A 20,014-nucleotide genomic window follows, 5' to 3' on the forward strand; every position below is an offset into this window, starting at 1 on the left:
GGGCTGGGGGTGGGACTGTTTATAGAAGCCAAAAATTACGGTAGAAATTAAACCACCTCTGGGGTCTGGAGTCTGGTCACATCCTGCTGGTAAAGTCCCCAAGTTGTAGCTGCATTTCAGTAGCCTGGCGACTGGGAAGGAGAATATTAGCAAATGTCTAAAATTGATGCAACGTACACACGAACCAAGGACCCGACTTTCTTCCTTGTAGAGCTGGAACGTTTGATGGCGCTCAGCAACGAGATAAAAAATCCCAGTAAGTGAGCCCGGCCCGGCCCCGAGGCTGCGCAGGGTGGGGGGGCCCTCAGGGGCACTGGGGAGAGGCGGCCCCATGTCCTGCTCCAGCCCACAGGCTTGTCACCCGTTCACTTAAAACCAATACCAACTGTGACTGAAACTTGTAGAAATTTTCATTGGGTAGAGGGTGCTTTGAATTTGGGGTTCAGTGTGGCTGCTGGCCCGAGGGGAGCCTCTGTTGCTGAATCGCCCTGAACACGGAGAGAAGGCGCCCCCTGCGTCACAGGCCCACCGAGACGGCTGGAGGCCACCTGCCAGCACCCGGGGCGCCCTCAGCGTGGGCTCCAGGCACCACAGGCCGCCCAGGGCTGCCTTTCTTGCTTTGGGGCTTCGTAATGACATCACTACTCCTGGGCCTCACGTCCTTGGGGAGTTTAATAAGCAGCAGGGATGTTCCCCGCAAGGAGCAGCCTCCTTTCTCGCGGGTTCGCATGTTACCGACCGCGGTCTCCTTTCTCCCTGCAGCCATCCCGCTGAAGTCGGAACTGGCCTATGAGATTTTCGATCGGGGCCAAGTCCGCTTCTGGCTGCAGGCAGAGCAGTTGTCACCTGATGCCAGCTTCCGATTTGTTATCAATGACCGAGAAGTCTCCGACAGCGAGGTGAGTGCGTCTGTGTGTGTGGGGGTGTGTATGTGTGTGCGAATGTGTGGGTGAGTGTGTGCATGTGTGCACATGCGTGCATGTTTGTGTGTGCATTTTTGCACGTGTGTGAGTGTGTGTATGTGAGTGTTTGTGTGTGGCATGTGCGTGTATATGTGTAAGTGTGTGTATATATGCATGTGTGTGTGTGTATGTATATGAGTGTGTGTGGCATGTGTGAGTGTGTGTATATATGCATGTGTGTGAGTGTGTGTATATGAGTGTTTGTGTGTGGCATGTGTGTGTATATGTATGTGTATATATGCATGTGTGTGTGTATGTATATGAGTGTTTGTGAGCGTGTGGCATGTGTGAGTGTGTGTATATGCGTGTGTGTGGTGAGTGCGTGTGTGTATCTGTGCGGTGCCCTGGCTCGGCAGAGGGCCGGCTTTGCTTTGCTGGTCACTCACAGTCACCACTGAGTGTGTTTCTGCCCCCATTTGACGTGTAGAAATCAGGGGGCGGAAGGTTGAGAAGATGAAGGAGAGGTGGGTGACCCTGGCCTCCTGCCGTGGTCAGAGATCGGGTCTGGGTTAGATAAGAGATCAGGAATCTTAAATCCAAGCCTGTTGGGATTAAAACGTGACCTGTTGGGTTTCGTGTGTCCCAATCCGTTAAGACGTAGAACTGGAGGAACGGGCCCACGACAGAGAGAAACCTGGAGGAAGGAGGTTCACTGTGGAATCTGTTTCCTTTATGGTTCCAGACGCACAAAATTAAGTGTGACAAGTCCACCGGCATCATCGAGATGGTGATGGATCAGTTCACTGTCGAGAACGAGGGGACCTACACGGTGCAGATTCACGACGGGAAAGCCAAAAACCAGTCCTCCCTGGTGCTCATCGGAGACGGTAGGCGAGACGGGGTTACGCCCGTAGGAGGAACTTCTCTCGGGTGCTGCCGCAGAGAGGAGCACACGTGTCTCACGTCTCTCTCCCCCTTGCATGTTGGACTTAGCGTTCAAGGCCGTCCTGGACGAGGCCGAGTTCCAGAGAAAAGAATTCCTCAGGAAACAGGGTAGGTGTCCGCATGCTCGCCCGCACGCGCACAACACGGAGGTTTAGGGCTTGGATGTTTAGTTAGAGCGAACGCTGGGCCATGCCCGGTAACTGAATCTGCTTCATGAGCCGGAACCCAGACCACTTCTTATCTCTAGGTATCCAGGAGCTTTCCTGTTCTTTGTCATTTTCCTTAATTTCATCTGGATTTTTTTTTTTCTTCTACCTTTAAAACCCCAGAGCCTACGGTTCAGCGCCCACATTTGCTGCCTGTCTGGGCCCAGGGAGCGACCAGCTTGGCCGGGCTCCGTGCCGCCTGCCAGCTGACTAACTTGCCTCCTCTGTGGGCGGCTGGGAGGCAGTTCTCCTGCCCACTCACTTCTGTTGGCAGGTGGTCCTCCCGTAAAACTCTCGGGTGACCACCCGCCTGGGAGATGGCTGAGGCTCTCCTCCTGTGGAACCGGATTCGTTCCCTCCATGCCCAGGGCAGCGCTTTGGATGAGCTGACCCATTTATTTAATTTCTTCCTTTCGCCGGCACGGTCATCTCTTTGTGGTCTGGCCCTCCCAGGGCCCCCACTCTGAGTTCAGAATGGGGGTTCATGCCTGAAGACGCCCCGAGACGCCCCCCGGGCTCCTCTGGCGCATCCGACCCTGAGCTCCTGTATCTTTTGTAGCATCCATAGCACTTGTCCCAGGTGGAGCTCAGTGCTTAGCTGATGGACTTTATTATTTATTTTTTATTTATTGTATAAGAAATTTTTTTTTTTTGTTAATCTTCACCCGAGGATATTATTTCCATTGCTTTTCAGAGAGAGTGGGGGTGGGGGAGAGAAACACTGATGTGAGAGACACGCCGACGGCTGCCTCCCGCACGGGGCGGGAACAGGGAACCAACTTTACAGCGGGGGGGGGGGGGCGTCCGTCCCAAATGTCCAGCTGGGGCCCAGCATTTTGACGAAAAAGGAAAAGGGACAGAGGTGGGTGGGTTGGGGTCATTGTTAGGCTCTGAGGTGTGGGCAGCAGAAGCGATTCCAATGGCCAGGAACGTGCTGTTTCGCTTAAAATCATGGGAATGTTTTAGCTTTTAAATGTTTTAACTGTTTAACTGCAAACAGTGCATTTTAAATATATGGTGTTAAAAAATGCACGCTCACTAGATACGAAGTAAAATGGATACATTTTAGAACCTGAAAAATAATCCAAGGGCTTATTTTTTTAATGGGATTTTTTATACGGAATCTCTATGCCTTTTGAAAATATTAGAATATGAATTATAAAATATAACACCAAGACGTTTTTATTTTTGTTGTTTTTATTTTTATTTTTAATAGTAAAAAATATTTATTGCGCTCATTTCTACAGTATGAACTTTTAACTTTGTAGAATATATTTATATGAAAGATATCGATAAATACTTTCCAAATCTGCTTGTAGTTAAACATATGCTTTGGGGAAAGAAATACGATTTCCTCCTTTCTAAAGAGCAGTGGAGACGAGATGTTGGCGGGAGAGTGGCCAGACGGTGCGTTTCCACTCGGAAATCAGGCTCCAGCGGAGAGTCAGCCCCCAACACGTCGGCTTCAGAGCCTGGAAACTAGTTGTCTCGGTTCATAGCGAACAGCTCTTTCCTTCTGCCCAAAATGCACACAAATATACATAATAGACACACACACACACACATATACACATACACACATATACATACATACACATATACATATACATGTGCTTATATATATAATATATATTATTCTGTTTTACTTTTCAAAACTTCTCCCCCCCCCCCCCAGGCCCTCATTTCGCCGAGTACCTGCACTGGGATGTTACAGAGGAGTGTGAAGTCCGCCTTGTCTGTAAGGTGAGATCAGGTCTAACAAGAAGGTGGGACTTGTTCTCTGGGGGCTGGGAGCCTCCAGGGAGGCCCGGAGGGTGAGGTGCACGGTGCTGGGTCAGGTGCAGGCGGACGGAGCGACTCTTGGGTCCCGGGAATGTTCTGGTTCTTAGACTTTCAGTGTTGTCTCGGTGCCAGCGCGAGGGCTGAATTATTTTAGAAGCTGGAACTTAGAAACGTGTTTGCCATTGTTAGGACTGACGGCTCTTCCATGAGCCTCTTTCTGAGTGTCTATAATAGAAGGGGGTTCTTTTTAAGATATGTGATTTAAAAACCGGAGGGGACTTTTTTCTTACGAGCTGGAATGATTCGCATACTGAACCTAAGGCTTCTGTCTCCCAGGTTGCAAACACCAAGAAAGAAACAGTCTTCAAATGGCTGAAGGATGATGCTCTGTACGAGACGGAGACTTTGCCCGACCTGGAGAGGGGCGTGTGCGAGCTGCTCATACCGAAGGTGCGTCGCGGTGCTTCAGAGAAGCCACGCAGGAGCCACGGAACGGGGCTTTCCCACGGCTCGTAGGTGCCGCGCTAGCTCCCCCTTTGCATCCCAGGTTTCCACGGTTTGCAAAGGGACTGTGTTAGCGGCTACTACATTTTCTTTTTGAAAACATTTTAAAATACGTTTTTATTGATTTCAGAGAGTTCAGGAAAGGGGCGAGAGAGAGAAACATCAACGATGAGAGAGCCGTTGATCGGCTGCCTCCTGCGGGCCCCCTGCTGGGCACCGAGCCCGGGACTGGGCCTGTGCCCCGACCGGGAACCGAACTGCCGTCTCCTGGCTCATAGGTCGATGCTCAGCCGCTGAGCCACGCTGGCCGGGCAGCGGGTATTACATTTTATATTGTGACATTGATTTTAGCTGCCTGCGGAATGTGCTCTATTTGTAGTTGTCGAAGAAGGACCACGGGGAGTACAAGGCCACCCTGAAGGACGACAGAGGTCAGGACGTGTCTGTCCTCGAGGTGTCGGGAAAACGTAAGTGAGGCCTCCTTTGTCCTGCTGAGGAGAATCTGTTTTGCCAACGGGACGAGACTTTCTTTTGGCCCCTTCATTTGTGTCCTTGGCTATCGGACCCATTGTTTTTTTTAGCAGCAACAGTAAAAGAAAATAGATTTGTACTTTCGCTGCATTCAAAGCTGTTTCGGTGTTTTAGGAAAACCTAGGCTATTATTTTTGGGTTCCTGTGAATGTCATGGTGGTCCACGATCATCAGCCGCGTCTCCCCCCATTTCCGGTGCCATTGAAATGGTTGAAACCGCGACGAAGCGATTCGGTCGCACTGTTGGGTGTCTGTTGAGCGAAATGTTCTTGTTCCTTGTTTAAGAAGGGAGTTGGCCGGGAGGATTTATGACACACGCCAGCCTTTTATGGATAAATGTGGCCCTTTCAATGTGTCCTTTCCCAAACGAACGTCTCGGTTTCCTGTGTCAAGTTAATTAGAGGCGAAGAGGGGGCTCTCTGATAAGATTGCGGCGGTAACAGTGCCTCTGCTTTCTCCGTTCAGTGTACGAGGACATGGTTTTGGCGATGAGCAGAGTCTGCGGTGAGTAAATGACTTTCCATTTTCCAGTCATTTTGGGGGCAAACATCCCTGCTTCCCAGGATGGGCATCAGCCCTGCAGGGAGTTAAGGGGACCGAGGGGCCCGTCCTGCAGGGGCCCAGAGGGAGCGGCACAGCCGTTGGTTATCCGACGGCCCCTCGAGGGTGTTTGCCGGGCTCTTCAGCGTCGTGTTTAGAATCTGTCTTATGAACCTTGCTCGTTCATCACGCGTCCCGTGAGTGTGACTGGGCCCCTTGCGTTTCTGCACTTTCCATGCTGAGCTGAAAGGGACACAGCGGATGGAGGAGCCGTCGAGTGCGAGGTGTCCCCCTTAACTGGAGCCGACAGGACGTTCGGGGGGGCACTGGTTTTGCAGAATCTTAGACGAGACTACGGGGTGTTCCCACGACAAGCGAGTCACGAGAATTGTGCGGTGTCGTCTCAGCCGCTCAGTTCACTCCCCGCAGGGTCGAGGGGCAGCTGAGCTCCTGGGTCCCTCTGAGCCCCACGTCCCCTCTGACGCCTCGGGAGTCTCTCCTCTTCACGTGACCTGCATTTCTAAGACGTCATCACGCACGTAATTCTGCCTGGTGAAATGCTGTTTAGCAAAAGTCGAAATGCTCCTTGAGCCCTTGCAGTGAGTCCCCATGACGGGCAGTCGATGTAAAATCAGGCGGTGGGAACGGGCCTGCTGGTTACTGTCGGCCTGGTCGGCGTCGCTCTTGGGGCTCAGGCTTGTGACCTGGTTACTTGGAACGTGAGTCCGTGGGCCTGTCCTCTCTGTGGTCCACAAGGCCAATTCTCCACTGGCTGTCAGGCTGAAAGGAGCTGCCTGCCTCCGAGGGGACATTTTAACCCGTTCGCAGGGCTCGCTCTTCTGTATTGAGGGAAACTGCCAGGCGCGATTCGTGCATTTGCGCCGGGAAATTTTCTAGAATTTTGTTCCCTCTGATCCTCTGTGTTTCTTCGGGGACGCTGTTCCCTCCTCGCTGCTGGACTGGGAAACCTCCGGGCTCCTGATCGCCCACCAGCTCCACGTGTTCTCTGAACTTCCCACCATCGGCCTTTGGCTGGACGACCGCGTTTCTGTAGTTCTGTGTTTAAGGTGTGTCGTCGGCTGCTCTCGGTGCCAGGTTGGGAGCTCAGGTCTCAGTCCATTCTCCTCCCCTCCGAGTTTTTGTTTTTTTAAAAAATATACCTTTGTTGATTTCAGAGAGAGGAAAGGAGAGGGAGAGAGAGAGAAACATCAATGATGAGAGAGTCATTGATCGAGCCCACAACCCGGGCATGTGCCCTGACCGGGAATCGAACCCCGATCGCCTGGATCCTAGGTCGACGCTCAACCGCTGAGCCACGCCCGGCCGGGCTCCCCTCCGATTTTAACGCACGTGACGAAACTCTACAGGGAGCAGGGTGGAGACAGGGTAGTAAAAGGCATTTCTGCTGCTCTCCTTGGGCTTCAGCTATGTTCCTGGCTCCTAGCAAATCTCGGGCATGCCAAGCACCCTGGGTCCCAGCCACGTCTTCCTCTGGTTCTATCTTTAACTCTCCTTCTCTGTCTTCCTTGAGCCCATGAAAAGCAGGACAGAGAAGAGGAGGGGAGGCCGGGTGTCCCCGTGGCTGTTGGTTTCATTCGTTTCCCTGCCCCTAACCTGCGCCTGGGACCCCTGGACCACGGAGTAAAATTCCTCCCTGTGAGACACGCACAACATTTCATTGTCATAAAAAACAACACAGCGCACATCTTTGGGCAAAGAAAGGCTTTTTTCAATATTTGGGATTATTTCCTTTGACTGAGCTCCCACAAGTACTATGATGTAGAAATCCCATGAGTATTTTCGAGTCACGATATAAATTTCCAGTTGCTTTCCGATGCTGAGGAGTAGAGGGCTAACAGGCCTCTTCTCCACAACACCCCATCCGTGGCTTGTCATCATATTGTTTTCTTTCATCTTTGCCAATTATAGAAATATTATTTTCTGCACGAGGGAATACCATGAGTTTATACAAATTCTGTAGTTTTCGACACAGTATGGTCCCTGGTTCAAGTTCAGAGCTTTAGCCGTAATCATGGGCTGCTTGTTTATGATCTGCCTCCTGACCCCCCTCAAACCACCCGCCCCCACAGACCAGGTCAGTCTAGTCCGTAGTCCAGACTCAGTGGGGATGTTCTCACTGAGGTTTTTCTTTTTGCTTGTGGGTTTTTCTGCCTCCTCCCCCCTTACCCAGTTTTTACTGACTTGTCCTGTGTCTCCTTGGCCCCTTCCTGGGTCCTTTCTGCTCCCTTGTCCCGTTTGCTGATTTTCTGCAATCCTGGGTTCTGGATCAATGAACACAGCCCGTCCTGGGTCACAGAGCCATCCCCCCCCTCGCAGGCTGAGCTAAGGGGCAGGCGCTGATTCTTTTTGAAAAATGGTGTGTTCCTTACAGTGTTCAGCAGAGTTTGTCCAATAATTCTCCTGTGGCAGATGCTTGTTTAGTGAATGACTGTGGTGTGGGACAAGCGTGAAGGATCTGGGGCTGACAGACTGCAATGCGCGGATGTGGGATCACGTCTGTGGCTGGTGGGCAAGGACCTGCCTATAGCACCCTTTCTGCAGAATTGGCTCCCACCGGCGTGGCTCCCACCAACGTGGCCCCCCACTGACGTGGCTACCACCGTGGCTCCCACTGATGTGGCTCCCACCAACGTGGCAAGTCTGCGGTTCATAGATCCAAGCATGTCTCCCTCTCCGCAGGCATGTCCGCTTCTCCTCTGAAGATACTCTGCACCCCAGACGGAATCAGACTGCAGTGTTTCATGAAATATTTCACCGAGGAGATGAAGGTGAACTGGTATCACAAGTAAGTCCTGCAGCCGTGGACTGGCTGTGCCGTGGATGAGGGCAGTGCCTGTGCTCTCGGACCCCATAGTTCCAATAAATGATGACCAGCTTCAGCTCGGGGCCGGGGACCAGCATGGCTAAAGGAGAAAAGGGAAGAGGCAGGTACAGAATGCCTGACGGGGTCAGAGGCCAATTTTTTCTTGTTAATTCTAACCCAAGGTTATACACACACACACACACACACACACACACACATATATTATTTAATAGTATATATAATAAAATAATATGTATACATATATATATATTTTCATTGCTCTTTAGAGAGTGGATGGGAGGGAGGTAGAGAGAGAGGGAGAAGGGGGAGAGAGATAGAGAGACACATCAGTGAGAGAGGCACATCAATTGGTTGCCTCCTGCACTTGCCCCCTGGGTTGAACATTGAACCTGAAACCCAGGGACGTGCCCCTGACCTGGAATTCAGTCCTCGACCCTTCAGTGCAGGGCTGATGCTCCCTCCGCTGAGCCACTGGTCAGGGTGAGAGACCAATTTCTGAGGAAGCAGCTGCTGCCGGCGTTACTGCGGAGCCAGCATGCTTTGTGTTACGGGTGACATGGACTCAGCAGAGGGTGATGAGAATCTTCCGAGGTGCGGACGTAAGCGAGGACGCTGTGTCTGGGTGAAGATGCTGAGTAATGTACCCAGGCATGCGGAACGTGCCACTTCACAGGAGGGCTGGAACCTGTTCAGAGTGAGTTGGAAGCAGACAAACAGGAGCTCAGCAAAACTGCTCTTCCGAGAGAGGGTTTCGTCCTCAGAGGTGAAGTTAATATGTCATCTACGAAGGGCCAGACCTCCAGTGTCCAAGTACTGACCCTGGAGACCAGCAGGGTCCACTGCTGAGAAACTTCATGGTGTCTTCATAAGAGAGAAAGACAAGAGCTGGCTTTCATCTCAGTGTTTATTTTTAATTGATTTTAGAGAGAAAGAGGAAGGGAGAGACAGAGAGAGAAACATCGATCAGCTGCCTCCTGCACGCCCCCTGCTGGGGATCGAGCCCACAACCCAGCCATGTGCCCTGACGGGGAATCGAACCCTGACCTCCAGGTTGTTAGGTTGATGCTCCACCACTGAGCCACACCAGCCAGGCTGGGCTCCTCCCTTCTTAAGGCTGAATGACATTCCACTGAGTGGATGGACCATGTTTTGCTTGTCCGTCCATCACCGACCGACATTTGTGTCATTTCCGCCTGCTGACTGCTGTGAATGGTGCCGCTGTGCCCATGGTGCACACGTGTCTGTTTGAGGCCCTGCTTTCAGTTCCTCTGGGTTTATACCCAGAAGTGCAATCGCTAGATCATATGCAATAAAAAAAATTTTTTTAAAGGAAAAAATGCCATACCGTTTAGAGTGTTTTAAAGCCTATAATATTGTGACCAAGAAGCATAGATTAAATAACAATGTGTCTTTAAAATCTAAGTATCATGTTTAATTTTAGAAGCTTTTCAGAGCTGAGCTACTGATGTAGTTAATAAATTACTAGCACCCAGCCCTAGTGGGTGTGACTCAGCCGGTAGAGTGCCGTCCTGTGCACCACAGGGTCGCAGGGTCGATTCCCAGTCAGGGGCACGTACCTGGGTGGCAGCTTTGATCTGTGGCCCTGGCCAGGGCGCGTGCAGGAGACGACCAATCGATGTGCCCCTCTCACATCAATGTTTCTCTCTCTCTCCTTCCCCCTCCATCCCTCCCTTCCATTCTCTCTAAAAAGCAATGGGAAAAATATCCTCAGGTGAGGATTGAAAAAGAAAATTACTAATATCCAGGAAAATTGTTGCGGCAGAAGCGCTGGCCAGTCCACCCCTGAGTTTCTTGCCCCACAAGTGTCATGCAGATCACTGAGATTTTGAATTTAAGGATGTTCCCGTTGCTTTTTATTTCTAAAGAGATGCTAAGATCTCGTCCAGCGAGCACATGAGGATCGGAGGCAGCGAGGAGATGGCCTGGCTGCAGATCTGTGAGCCCACAGAGAAAGACAAAGGGAAATACACCTTTGAGATTTTTGACGGAAAAGACAACCATCAGCGCTCGCTCGACCTGTCCGGTCAAGGTGAGATGGTTGTTCCTTAGCATCTAGGCATCTGGCCTGTAGAGATCCCCTTAGAATGCTGGGGGGAAGCAGCCTCGCTCTGTGATTTTCTTTCTTTCTTTTTACTATGTCTTTATTGATATCAGAGAGAGAAAGGGAGAGGGAGGGAGAGAAACATCAGTGATGAGAGTCATTGATCGGGTGCCTCCTGCATGCCCCCTGCTGGGGATCAAGGAGCCTGCAACCCGGGTGTGTGCCCTGACCGGGAATCGAACCGGTAACCTCCTGGATCCTAGGTCAATGCTTAACCGCTGAGCCACACCGGCTGGTGATTTTTCACTTGGAGAAATCACTTCTGAAGAATCAGTGTGTTCACTTGGCTGCCTGTCAGCTTCCGTGAGGCAGATTCACCCACGGAGCCTCTGAGCTGGTGGATAAAAGCCGAGCACATTGAAACCATTGGTAACGTTGACATGTTTCCTTCCAGCTTTCGACGAAGCCCTTGCCGAATTCCAGCAGCTCAAGTAAGCTTTGCTCGTGGGTTACTGCTCTAGCGCCGGGGCTTCAGGGGCCTCGTGGTTATTTTTGCTGAGTGTGGGGACATTGCTGGGCGCCTGGGTGACCCGAGGCCTGTCGTTTCCTGGGAACTGGGGTAAAATGGCACTTTAAGCAGGTCTGTGTGGATCAGGGCAGGCCTTCTTCTGAACTGTAAGTGAATCTGTCGATTAACTTCCTAGGGTCGTGATAACCCTGGGTTGGTCTAAATGATTAAAATGACGAATTTCTGAAATAGTGATAATTATGGCAACACATCACAAAGAGCAATTTTTCAAAAAGTTATATGTTTAGGTTCTATTTAAGACTTTATTTTTAAAGAGCATTTTTAGTTTCACAGCAAAACTGAGATAAAGGCAAATCCCCCCCTCCCCGGGAACAGCCTCCCCACCATCAACACTCCTCAAGATGGGACATTCATCACCACTGATGAACCTGCACCGACATGTCATCATCACCAGAGTCCACAGTGTACACCAGGGCCGCTCTCTGTTGTGCATCCTGTGGGTTTGGACAAATGTGTGATGACCTGTGTCCATCATTCTAGTACCACACAGGGTAGATTCACTGCCCTAAACCCTCTGGGATCCAACTGTTCACCCCTCACCCCAACCCTGACCACCACTGATGTTTTTACTGTCCCCATAGTTCTGTCCTTTCCAGGATGTCAGAGTTGGAGTCACACAGTGTGTAGCCTTTTCAGATCCGCTTCTGTCACTTAGTCACGTGCATTTCAGGTTCCTCCATGTCTTTTCCTGGCCTCACAGCTCATTTCTTCTCAGTGCTGAATAATATTCCATTTCTGGAGCAGCTATTGAAAAAATAACTTCTGGTTTTAAGTGTGTGTCTGAATTTCAGAGCATCCCAAACAGAAGTCATTGGCCTGAATTAGGTTATTCAATAAATATCAGTTGCAGGGATGAACACATGACTAAGATAAATTAGAAAGCAACATTTTGAAAAATTCTAAAGCTCTCCAGTGCAATCTGCTGCATTTAGTGGAAAAAGAAATCTCTCCAGCCTCTGAGTCTGAATGCTAAGCTCCTCTGTGGGTTTTAACCGCTGAAGGACAGGGCGTCCCCCTCTGAGAATGGGTGGTGGGGGCATCGGGAAAATGCAGAGATGTGGTCCCTGGAGCTGGGTGTGTCCTGAGAGAAAGCAGTCCTCTCCACTTCCCCCAGCTGACCCCTCACCTGCGGGATGCCTGGTGTCCATGGCCTTTTTCTCATGATTCTCTTTCTGTTCTCTCCCCTCCCCCTGGGTTTCCAGGGCAGCTGCTTTTGCAGAGAAGAGTAAGTACAGGGAACATCTTGTTCATTGTTGTGGGAGGGCAGAGGGCCCTGCTTTAGGGTATTAAACTTGGGTATTGAATGATAAACGGCAGAGCCTATGCTCACTTGCCCTGCTGATGCCGCCAATATACCCCTTCACCTGCCGCGCCTTGCCCCTCCCCCCGCCTCATCCCTCCTGCCATCCCCCACCTGTCCTGTGTTGTTTTACGAGATGGTCAGTCAGGGGTGGCCACAGGAGGGGAGACAGGAGGCTCAGGAAACACAGTTCAGTCATTACAGTTGCAGGTTCTAGAAACACGCCAGGCTGTGTGGGAAGCACTTGGGCTGGGGGTGGGGTCGGGAGGCAGAAGACGGGCTGGGGAGCAGGTAGGCCACGGCCTTTACTGGGCTTTCCCCAAGAACAGCAGGCGGGGCAGGGGACACTCAGGGCTGGACTGAACGATTCTGGGGCTTTGGGCTGTGGGTGTGGTCCCTGGTTGCCTGGCACCTGGTGACCCAGGTGGAGGAGTGTTACCTGCTGGGTGTGGGGCAGGGCGAGGAGGGCTGGCTCAGGATGGCTGATGGGCAGGTCCTAGGTGCCCAGCTGTGCTCCCGGCTGGGCTGGGAGGGGCATCTCTCTCCAGCCAGGGAGGTTTTGAAGATGTCAAACATCATAATATACAGGAAATGAAAATAGTATCTACATAACACACCACCCTTGCACAATCCTGCTCTCCAGACACACAGAGAGGCCCCTTCCCTGCCTGATTGGTTTTCCCAGCTCAGCCCTGGGTGCACCTTCTCTGCCCTCAAAGCCCCGCTCAACCCCATGCTCCTCGAGTGCCTCTCACAGCCTTCCCTGCGCATGCTCTGTCCTCCACTGGATACACTGTATCCACTCACACCCCATGCTTGTCTGGAGCCTCTCACAGCCTTCCCTGCGCATGCTCCATCCTCCACTGGATACATTGTATCCGCTCACACTCCTCTCACAGCGCATGCTCAGCCCTCCACTGCACTCGCTGTGTACACACTGTTCCTCCAGGAGCCGGGAGGGGGAATACCCTTGTTGATGGTTTTCTCAGCTGAGTCCCTTCCTGTTACAGATCGTGGCAAGGTGATTGGTGGCTTACCTGACGTGGTGACCATAATGGAAGGCAAGGTAAGGACAGCCAGCCGGACACCGGGACACCTAGGCTCAGCAGTGGACACAGCCCTGATGAGGGACCGCACAGGGAGCTGGGGAGTGGGCCCTTGTCACTCAGCCTCTGGGCGACTGGGGCTCCTTACTCAAGTCCTACTTGTCCCCACTGCCTCTGGTAACCCTTGTGTTTAATATTCTGAATCCACAAACACCACCTGCATGACCCCAGGCACACGTTGGTGCTGTGGGGCTGTTGGTCTTGTGCCTGGGTGTCCACTGGGTCCTGAGGCCCTCGGTCCTGGCTGGTCAGGGGAATAACGAACGAACCAAGGATGGGGGGCCACACCCATAGCCATGGGACACACCTGCCTGTGTGAAGGTGGGAGCCACCCTCTGCAAATGTGAAATGGAAAAGAAATCTCTCTCCGAGCTCCAAGGCCACTTTGGAATATGTACTGGAAGCTGCTCACTGGAGTTTTAACTGGGCACCTGCCAGTGGAGTTGCTGACATCTAACCCACACCCCTCTGGATGCTGCAGGAGCTCTAGCTCAGTGTCACGGGGCAGAGAGAGTGGAAAGAGCTTTATTAAGCCAAAATACAAGAGTGTGTAGGCCTTTTCTGTAGCAGCTAAGGGAAGCCCAGAGCTGAGGCTGAACAGTCCTGGGGCTCAGGATAGAGGCGTCATTGAGAAATCAGAAGGGGTTGACTTTACTCAGGCTCAAGCGCGTTTCACTGAGTCCACAATGGCTGCTGCGTCCGACTTGCTATAAGACAGTGTGTTCTCTGGCTTTGCCTGAGGGTCCACAAGTCTGACTATAAAGGAAACTGAGAAATGTGCTAAAAACATCGACTGTAAGACGTAGATACATTTGATTACCTTCAAATTCTTTAGTTGGCCTAGGCCCCGGGTTTAAGCTGAGGATGAATAGAAGATATTACCATTGGTTTTTTCTCAGAAGCTGGTGCATGAAACTCCACTTGTTTGCATCCTGCTGTTTGGGGACCCCCCGTGTGTGGCGGGCGCCTACATATATAAAGAGCATGTTGACTCAGTGATGTGAGGGTCAGTGCCATTCAGAGGGGCCTGACCTCTGTCTTTCTCACGCTCCCCTCTCCGCCCCCCCTTCCCTCCCGCAGACCTTGAACCTGACCTGCACGGTGTTCGGCAACCCCGACCCCGAGGTGGTGTGGTTCAAGAACGACCAGGACCTCGAGCTCAACGAGCACTTCTCCGTGAAGGTGGAGCAGGCCAAGTTCGTCAGCATGAGCATCAAGGGCGTGACCTCCGAGGACTCGGGCAAGTACAGCATCAACGTCAAGAACAAGTACGGGGGCGAGAAGATCGACGTCACGGTCAGCGTGTACAAGCACGGGGAGACGATCCCGGACGTGCAGCCGCCCCAGCAGGCCACGCCGAAGCTCATCCCCGCCGCCTCCTCCGGCCCGGCGCAGTGAAGGCCGCGCCCGGGGTCCAGGCGTGCGGTGTGCCGCGCCCAGTGCGTGCCCGGCCTGAGGGACGCCACACGTGGCCGCAGAGGGCGCCTGCGTTATGCTTTTAACTTTGGTGTTTGCTCAGCGTTAGTTTAGGTCCATCGGGGTGGAAAGCCCCGGGTTCTGAGCAGCGTCCTGCCCACGCCTGGGCTTGGACTCCCTGCTGACAGGATCCTGCAGCTCCAGCATCCTGGCCGGAGACTCTGACACCTGTGTTACCTGGTCACTCTGCTTTCTCTTGCTTCCAACTAATAAAACGTTAAGCGGCAACTTGTGGTTCTGCTAGGTACCAGCCCTACCTGACTGTGTCCACCACCCCGCCCGATTAGTTACGATTATGGTGCAGGGTCGCGGCCCGGAGCCCTGCAGCCTGAGAGCCTGGGGGAGGCCCCCGCAAAGCTTGACTCCTCAGGGCTTGGTGACCCGGCGATGGGACCTGGTGGGGAGGCACCCACAGAATGACAGTCCCCAGGAAGGTGGGCACCTGTGCAGACTGAGGGGACACCGAGCGGTTCTCACATCCTGGATCCAAAGTGCCAGGGAGGGGGAAATGAAATGCATAGGTGGCCATGTTCTTTCTTTTTTTAAAAACCATTTTTTAATTTTTCAATTAGTTGACATACAATATTATATTAGTCTCAGGCGTACACCCCAGATTAGACACCACGTAACTTACTAAGTGACCATCCTGATGAATCTCGTGTCTGACACCAGTTATCACAGTGGCATTGCCTGTGCTGTCCCTGAATCCGTGACTGGTCTGTAACAGCCAACCTGGGCCGCTCAGTCCCTCCACCCGTCACCATCCCCCAAACGCCCTCCCACCCGGGAACCTTCAAAATATTCTCTGTATCAATGAGTCTGCTTCTGTCCCGATTGTTCGTTTATTTTGTTTCTTAGATTCAATTGTTGATAGGTATGAATTCATTGCCATTTTATTCGTATTTTTTATCTTTTTTCCCTTCTTCCTAAAGAAGACCCTGTACCGTTTCATTAACGCTGGCTTGGCGGTGGTGACAGTGGCCTCTGCCGCTCTCTCTGCCCGGGAGAAAGCTGCCCTCCAGCTCGCACCCCGATACCAGACAATTCAGTTCCTCCCCGTGGGCCCCTGGTTCCTTTCGAGCTTCTGCCCCAGGGCTGAGCTCAGAGGGAGAGTCTGCGGTCAGCACCCAGGCCCTTTAAGGGGAACCGCCCGGGCACCAGCAGCCTCCGTGTCGCTCGGCCTCTCTCCCGCTGGTTTTTACATCCGAAGTTGTGGGGACGTCTCTTCCTGGCTCTGGAACCTGGGCTGGCCTAGGGCTGGTCCCCCTCGCCCCTCGGGGGGGTCTCCGCAGCTGAGATGTCCCTCCTGGTTTTTACCCCTGCAGGTGGGTGTGGAGCCAGCCTGGTCCCTGTCTCCACCCTCCTGCCCGTCGGCGTGGCTGCCTCTGTGTGTCCTCAGTCACGGGATTTCGGTTCAGCCAGACCTCAGGCAGTTCTGAGTGATGGCTGTTCCGCAGTTGAGTCGTATTTTGATGGGGTTGCGGGGGAATTTGAGCCCCAGGTTCACGTATGCGGACATCTGGACCGGACGTAAGGCTGTTTCTTTTTAAGTGTGTTAAGGAATTAGTAGGGATTTAAAAGGGAAAGGAAACACACATGAGGAGTGATCACTGCAGTGGCCACCGAGGAGAATTTAAACTCAGCTGACTCTAGAAGGTCTCTGTGAAATTTTAAATTACGTATAGAATCAGCACATCCTTTCTTTCAGAGTTTTCTTCCTCTTTTGGAAAGAGGCTGAAATTCCTCTGGCACAAGGATCCTATCTCAATATTTTAGTTTTATCTTGAACACATTGCTATATGGCAGAAAGGGCTTTGATGGTTCAGAGCAGTGATTTTCAACCTGTTTCATCTCATGGTGCATAAACTAATTACTAAAATTCTGCGGCACACCAAAAAAGGTATTTTTTGCTGATCCGACAGAAAGATAGGTATGATTTTGATTCAATCACATGGGACGGATATTGTTGTGTTGGCTGTTGTCATTTTTTTTATTTGACAATCTGAGGGGAAAGAGGTCAGTGGCCCTGACTACATAGTCAGGTGTTGCGTGTTTTAAAAATTCTTGCGGCACATGGTTGAAAATTGCTGGTTTAGAATATTTTCTCCCTGTGTCATTGAGGCCAATTCGAACTCTGTGATATTGTGTTGTATTTTCCTAAGGTAATAAAAGAAACCCTGAAATTTAAAATGTCCCTAAAAGCACAGCCAGCTGGGCAGGTTTTCAGGGCAGGTGAGGACTGTCAGCAGGAATATTTGAAACGACCTGCACCTGCTCTGAAGGTCAGCTGAGTTTGCTGTCTTGGCAGAGAGGAGCAGGTTTCCAGTCACAGCCTGGGCCGGGAAGGCCGGGGTTTTCTCTTTCTGACCTTTATTGAGTTAAACAGAACTCACGTATTTTTCAGTTTAAAGAGCCATTTTGTTTAAGAATTGTGGTTCATGGTAAAGAATGAAATAGCTTTGCATTTCTTCAAGTCATATAATTTTTTTTAGTAGATTTTAGTTTTTCGAGCAGTTTCAGGGTCACAGCAAAATTCAGAGGAAGGTAGAGATTTCCCACATCCCCCTGCCCCCCCATGGCACAGACTCCCCACCTCAACCTCCCCACAAGATGGGACGTTTTTTACCAAGGATGAACCTGCTGACATCATCGCCGCCCGGAGTCCACGGCTCACGGCAGGGTCACTCCTGGTGGCGGCCAGTTCTGTGGGTGCTCAGGCCCGTGCAGCCTCTAGGTGGCGCTCAGAGAACAGGGACTGCGCCTGGCCCGAGGCCACACCAGATCCATCTTCCAGATGCAAACCCCTCAAGGATTATTAAAAGCATCGCACTGACCGGGGTGACAAGGACAGGTCGGGCCAGCGACTGTTTCCAGGAAACGGCAGTTCACTTTGAAGGCAGTAATGTGGCCCCTTAATCTTTGCGTGATACGCATTAGAAGGAATAAAACATACCTTGCGAGGTATTACAAGGCTCTTATTACGTCGGTGAAGTCATAAAACTATGTGATCTATGCCTACGCTGATTCTGGGTAGGTTTAAATATGCCATGTTTCAAAGGGGCATGTCGGGCGCAGGGGGCTCACCCATTTTTCAAGCAGTAAGTCACGGCCTTGACCATTTCCAGCCCAGAGGGAGGCATGAGCGGGAAGGGCCTGGGTCTCAGGGGAACCCTGGGTGTCCTGGATGTTTAAAAAGCCTTCTTCACAGTGGACGTTTGGCGGAGGGGTCATTGGCAGCCTCCCACCCTTTGTTGCAACAAATGGGGAAAACTTTCCTGGTCTCTGGTTTTTGTTTTAATTGCCCCGTTGTGGTGGTGAAATAATGAACGGGACGAGAGAGTACACATAATGGACTCAGTTTCCACTGGCTTAAAACGGGGTTAAAATCCGCTCAAGTTAGTGCAACTGTCAGTAGTGCCTGTAAGTCCCCCCAAATTAATGCCCTGAATGAAGAAACAGGAGGAAATGATTAAAATGTCATTAAAATGATTTATAAATCTTTTATTTTAGGAAAGGGCAGCCCACAGTCTAATCTAAGTGGAGATGATGAATCTCACTCCGATCAACATTCGAGTTAGCGCATTTTGGTAGATACAGTCTGACATCTTGGTGGTTTTTTTTTTTTTAAAAAAACTATAAAAGATGAGGAGAGACTTCAGTGAAGAAGTCTGTCTGTAAGGACACCCACTAGGCGCAGGGCTCCCATCCAGCCTGTCACACTAAGCGTGAGACTGTCCACCTCCCCCTCCAGGACATGGGAGAGGGCAACCCTGCCCCGAGATGCAGTTATTGTCAATGGACTGGCTCTTGTTTGCACATTGGATTGCTAAGTTATAAAGTTATAGGAAAGCAATGCACTAAATACCTAAGTAAGTAAATATAAGAGGATTGTTCTTGAAACAAAAGTTAGATTCTTTCATGAACTAAGGATTATAACCAATCAAATCTTGTGCTCCTAAGATTAAAAATAATTTCCAAAGTATCATTACTGCTTTGAGTTTTGAGATACTGTCTTAGACAATATTAGACATGAAAGCTTGGAAAGAAATGTGGAAGTATGACAAATTCCATAAACAGAGTCAAAAAAGGGGATAGATATGGAAAGATATTTGCAACACAGCAGATATACAAATGGTTAACAAATGTCACATACGAGGAATCCTTACAAATTCAAACAAAAACTCAAAGTAGGAATATAGGCAAATTAGCTACAGAAGAGCAAATGACCATCCAACACATGAACTAATGTTCAAAATCTCAAGTAGACAGCAAAATTCCAGTTAAAGTAACTATCATTTAATACCCATCAAACTGGTAATGATTTTAAGCAGCAATTAGACTCACTACTAACAGGAAGATGGGGAAAGGGGAATATATGTACATTGTTGCCAGAAATATAAATTGTTAGACTACTTTTTGGAATGAGTTTCCACATTCTATCCAAATTACACACACTTATGCCCTGTAACCTAGCAACCTACTTCTGAGATTGTATCCCTCAGAAACAGGGTCCTATGAAAGGTTACGGGAGCAAGGGTGTTCAGAATAACCTTGTGACCCAAAGAGCCCTTTAGAAACGACTGACCAGGAAGGGCAAACACAGCCTCAAAATGTGCCTTCAAGCCTGGCTGGCATAGCTCAGTGGTCGAGCGTCGACCAGGAACCAGGAGGTCCGGGTTCGATTCCCAGCCAGGGCACATACCTGGGTTTCGGGCTCGATCCCCAGTAGGGGGCGTGCAGGAGGCTGCAGATTGATGATTCTCTCTCATCACTGATGTTTCTATCTCACTCCCTTCTTCTCTCTGAAATTAAAAAAGATTTTTTTAAACGTTTGCCTTCAAACTCTGCCAGTCAATTTAGTGGGAGAGCCACAGAATACTGTTGAATGACTAAAGTGAAGGTAATTATGGACAGAAGGATCCCGTTTTTAATAAGAAAATATTGATCAAAAAGGCTTTATACAAACGTTACACAAAAGTGTACCCGTGCGCAGGTGGGAATGTGATTGGGCGTAATCCTGGTGGGAGGAGAACACTGCAGCCGAGCACAGGCCAGGTTGTCACTCCCACGTGTCCATGATGGGTGGGAGTGACAGCAAATGTCAGTGGATTAAGGGTCGGAGGGGAAGAGACGAGACAAGTGAAAAAACGCAGGAAAAAATGCAGCCCACGCAAATGGACCCATGGATGTAAAGTTGAGGGCAGGCACACAAATTTGGTGATGAAA

The 20,014-nt window shown here is 50.8% G+C and overlaps 1 protein-coding gene across 6 annotated transcripts in view; it reads left to right on the forward strand.

The window, feature by feature from the left end:
• MYOM2 (myomesin 2) overlaps nt 1-17,751 on the forward strand; it is a 48,244-nt gene extending 30,493 nt beyond the window's left edge. For 4 of the 6 annotated variants that reach the window (XM_081129757.1, XM_081129754.1, XM_081129758.1 and 1 more), the window contains 14 exons: nt 212-256; nt 763-899; nt 1,645-1,789; nt 1,896-1,955; nt 3,729-3,796; nt 4,172-4,285; nt 4,719-4,806; nt 5,336-5,374; nt 8,111-8,216; nt 10,142-10,305; nt 10,772-10,808; nt 12,109-12,131; nt 13,217-13,272; nt 14,393-17,750. In XM_081129757.1, the coding sequence (XP_080985883.1) occupies nt 212-256; nt 763-899; nt 1,645-1,789; nt 1,896-1,955; nt 3,729-3,796; nt 4,172-4,285; nt 4,719-4,806; nt 5,336-5,374; nt 8,111-8,216; nt 10,142-10,305; nt 10,772-10,808; nt 12,109-12,131; nt 13,217-13,272; nt 14,393-14,710 (1,400 nt within the window). In that variant the 3' untranslated portion in view covers nt 14,711-17,750. Of the gene's footprint in view, nt 1-211; nt 257-762; nt 900-1,644; nt 1,790-1,895; nt 1,956-3,728; nt 3,797-4,171; nt 4,286-4,718; nt 4,807-5,335; nt 5,375-8,110; nt 8,217-10,141; nt 10,306-10,771; nt 10,809-12,108; nt 12,132-13,216; nt 13,273-14,392 lie in introns of all 6 variants that reach the window. The other 2 variants (XM_081129756.1, XM_081129755.1) reach the window with 1 other exon arrangement.
• The last annotated feature ends 2,263 nt before the right edge of the window (nt 17,752-20,014 follow it).

This window comes from Miniopterus schreibersii, assembly GCF_964146895.1.
Source record: "Miniopterus schreibersii genome assembly, chromosome: 2".
NCBI lineage: Eukaryota > Metazoa > Chordata > Mammalia > Chiroptera > Miniopteridae > Miniopterus > Miniopterus schreibersii.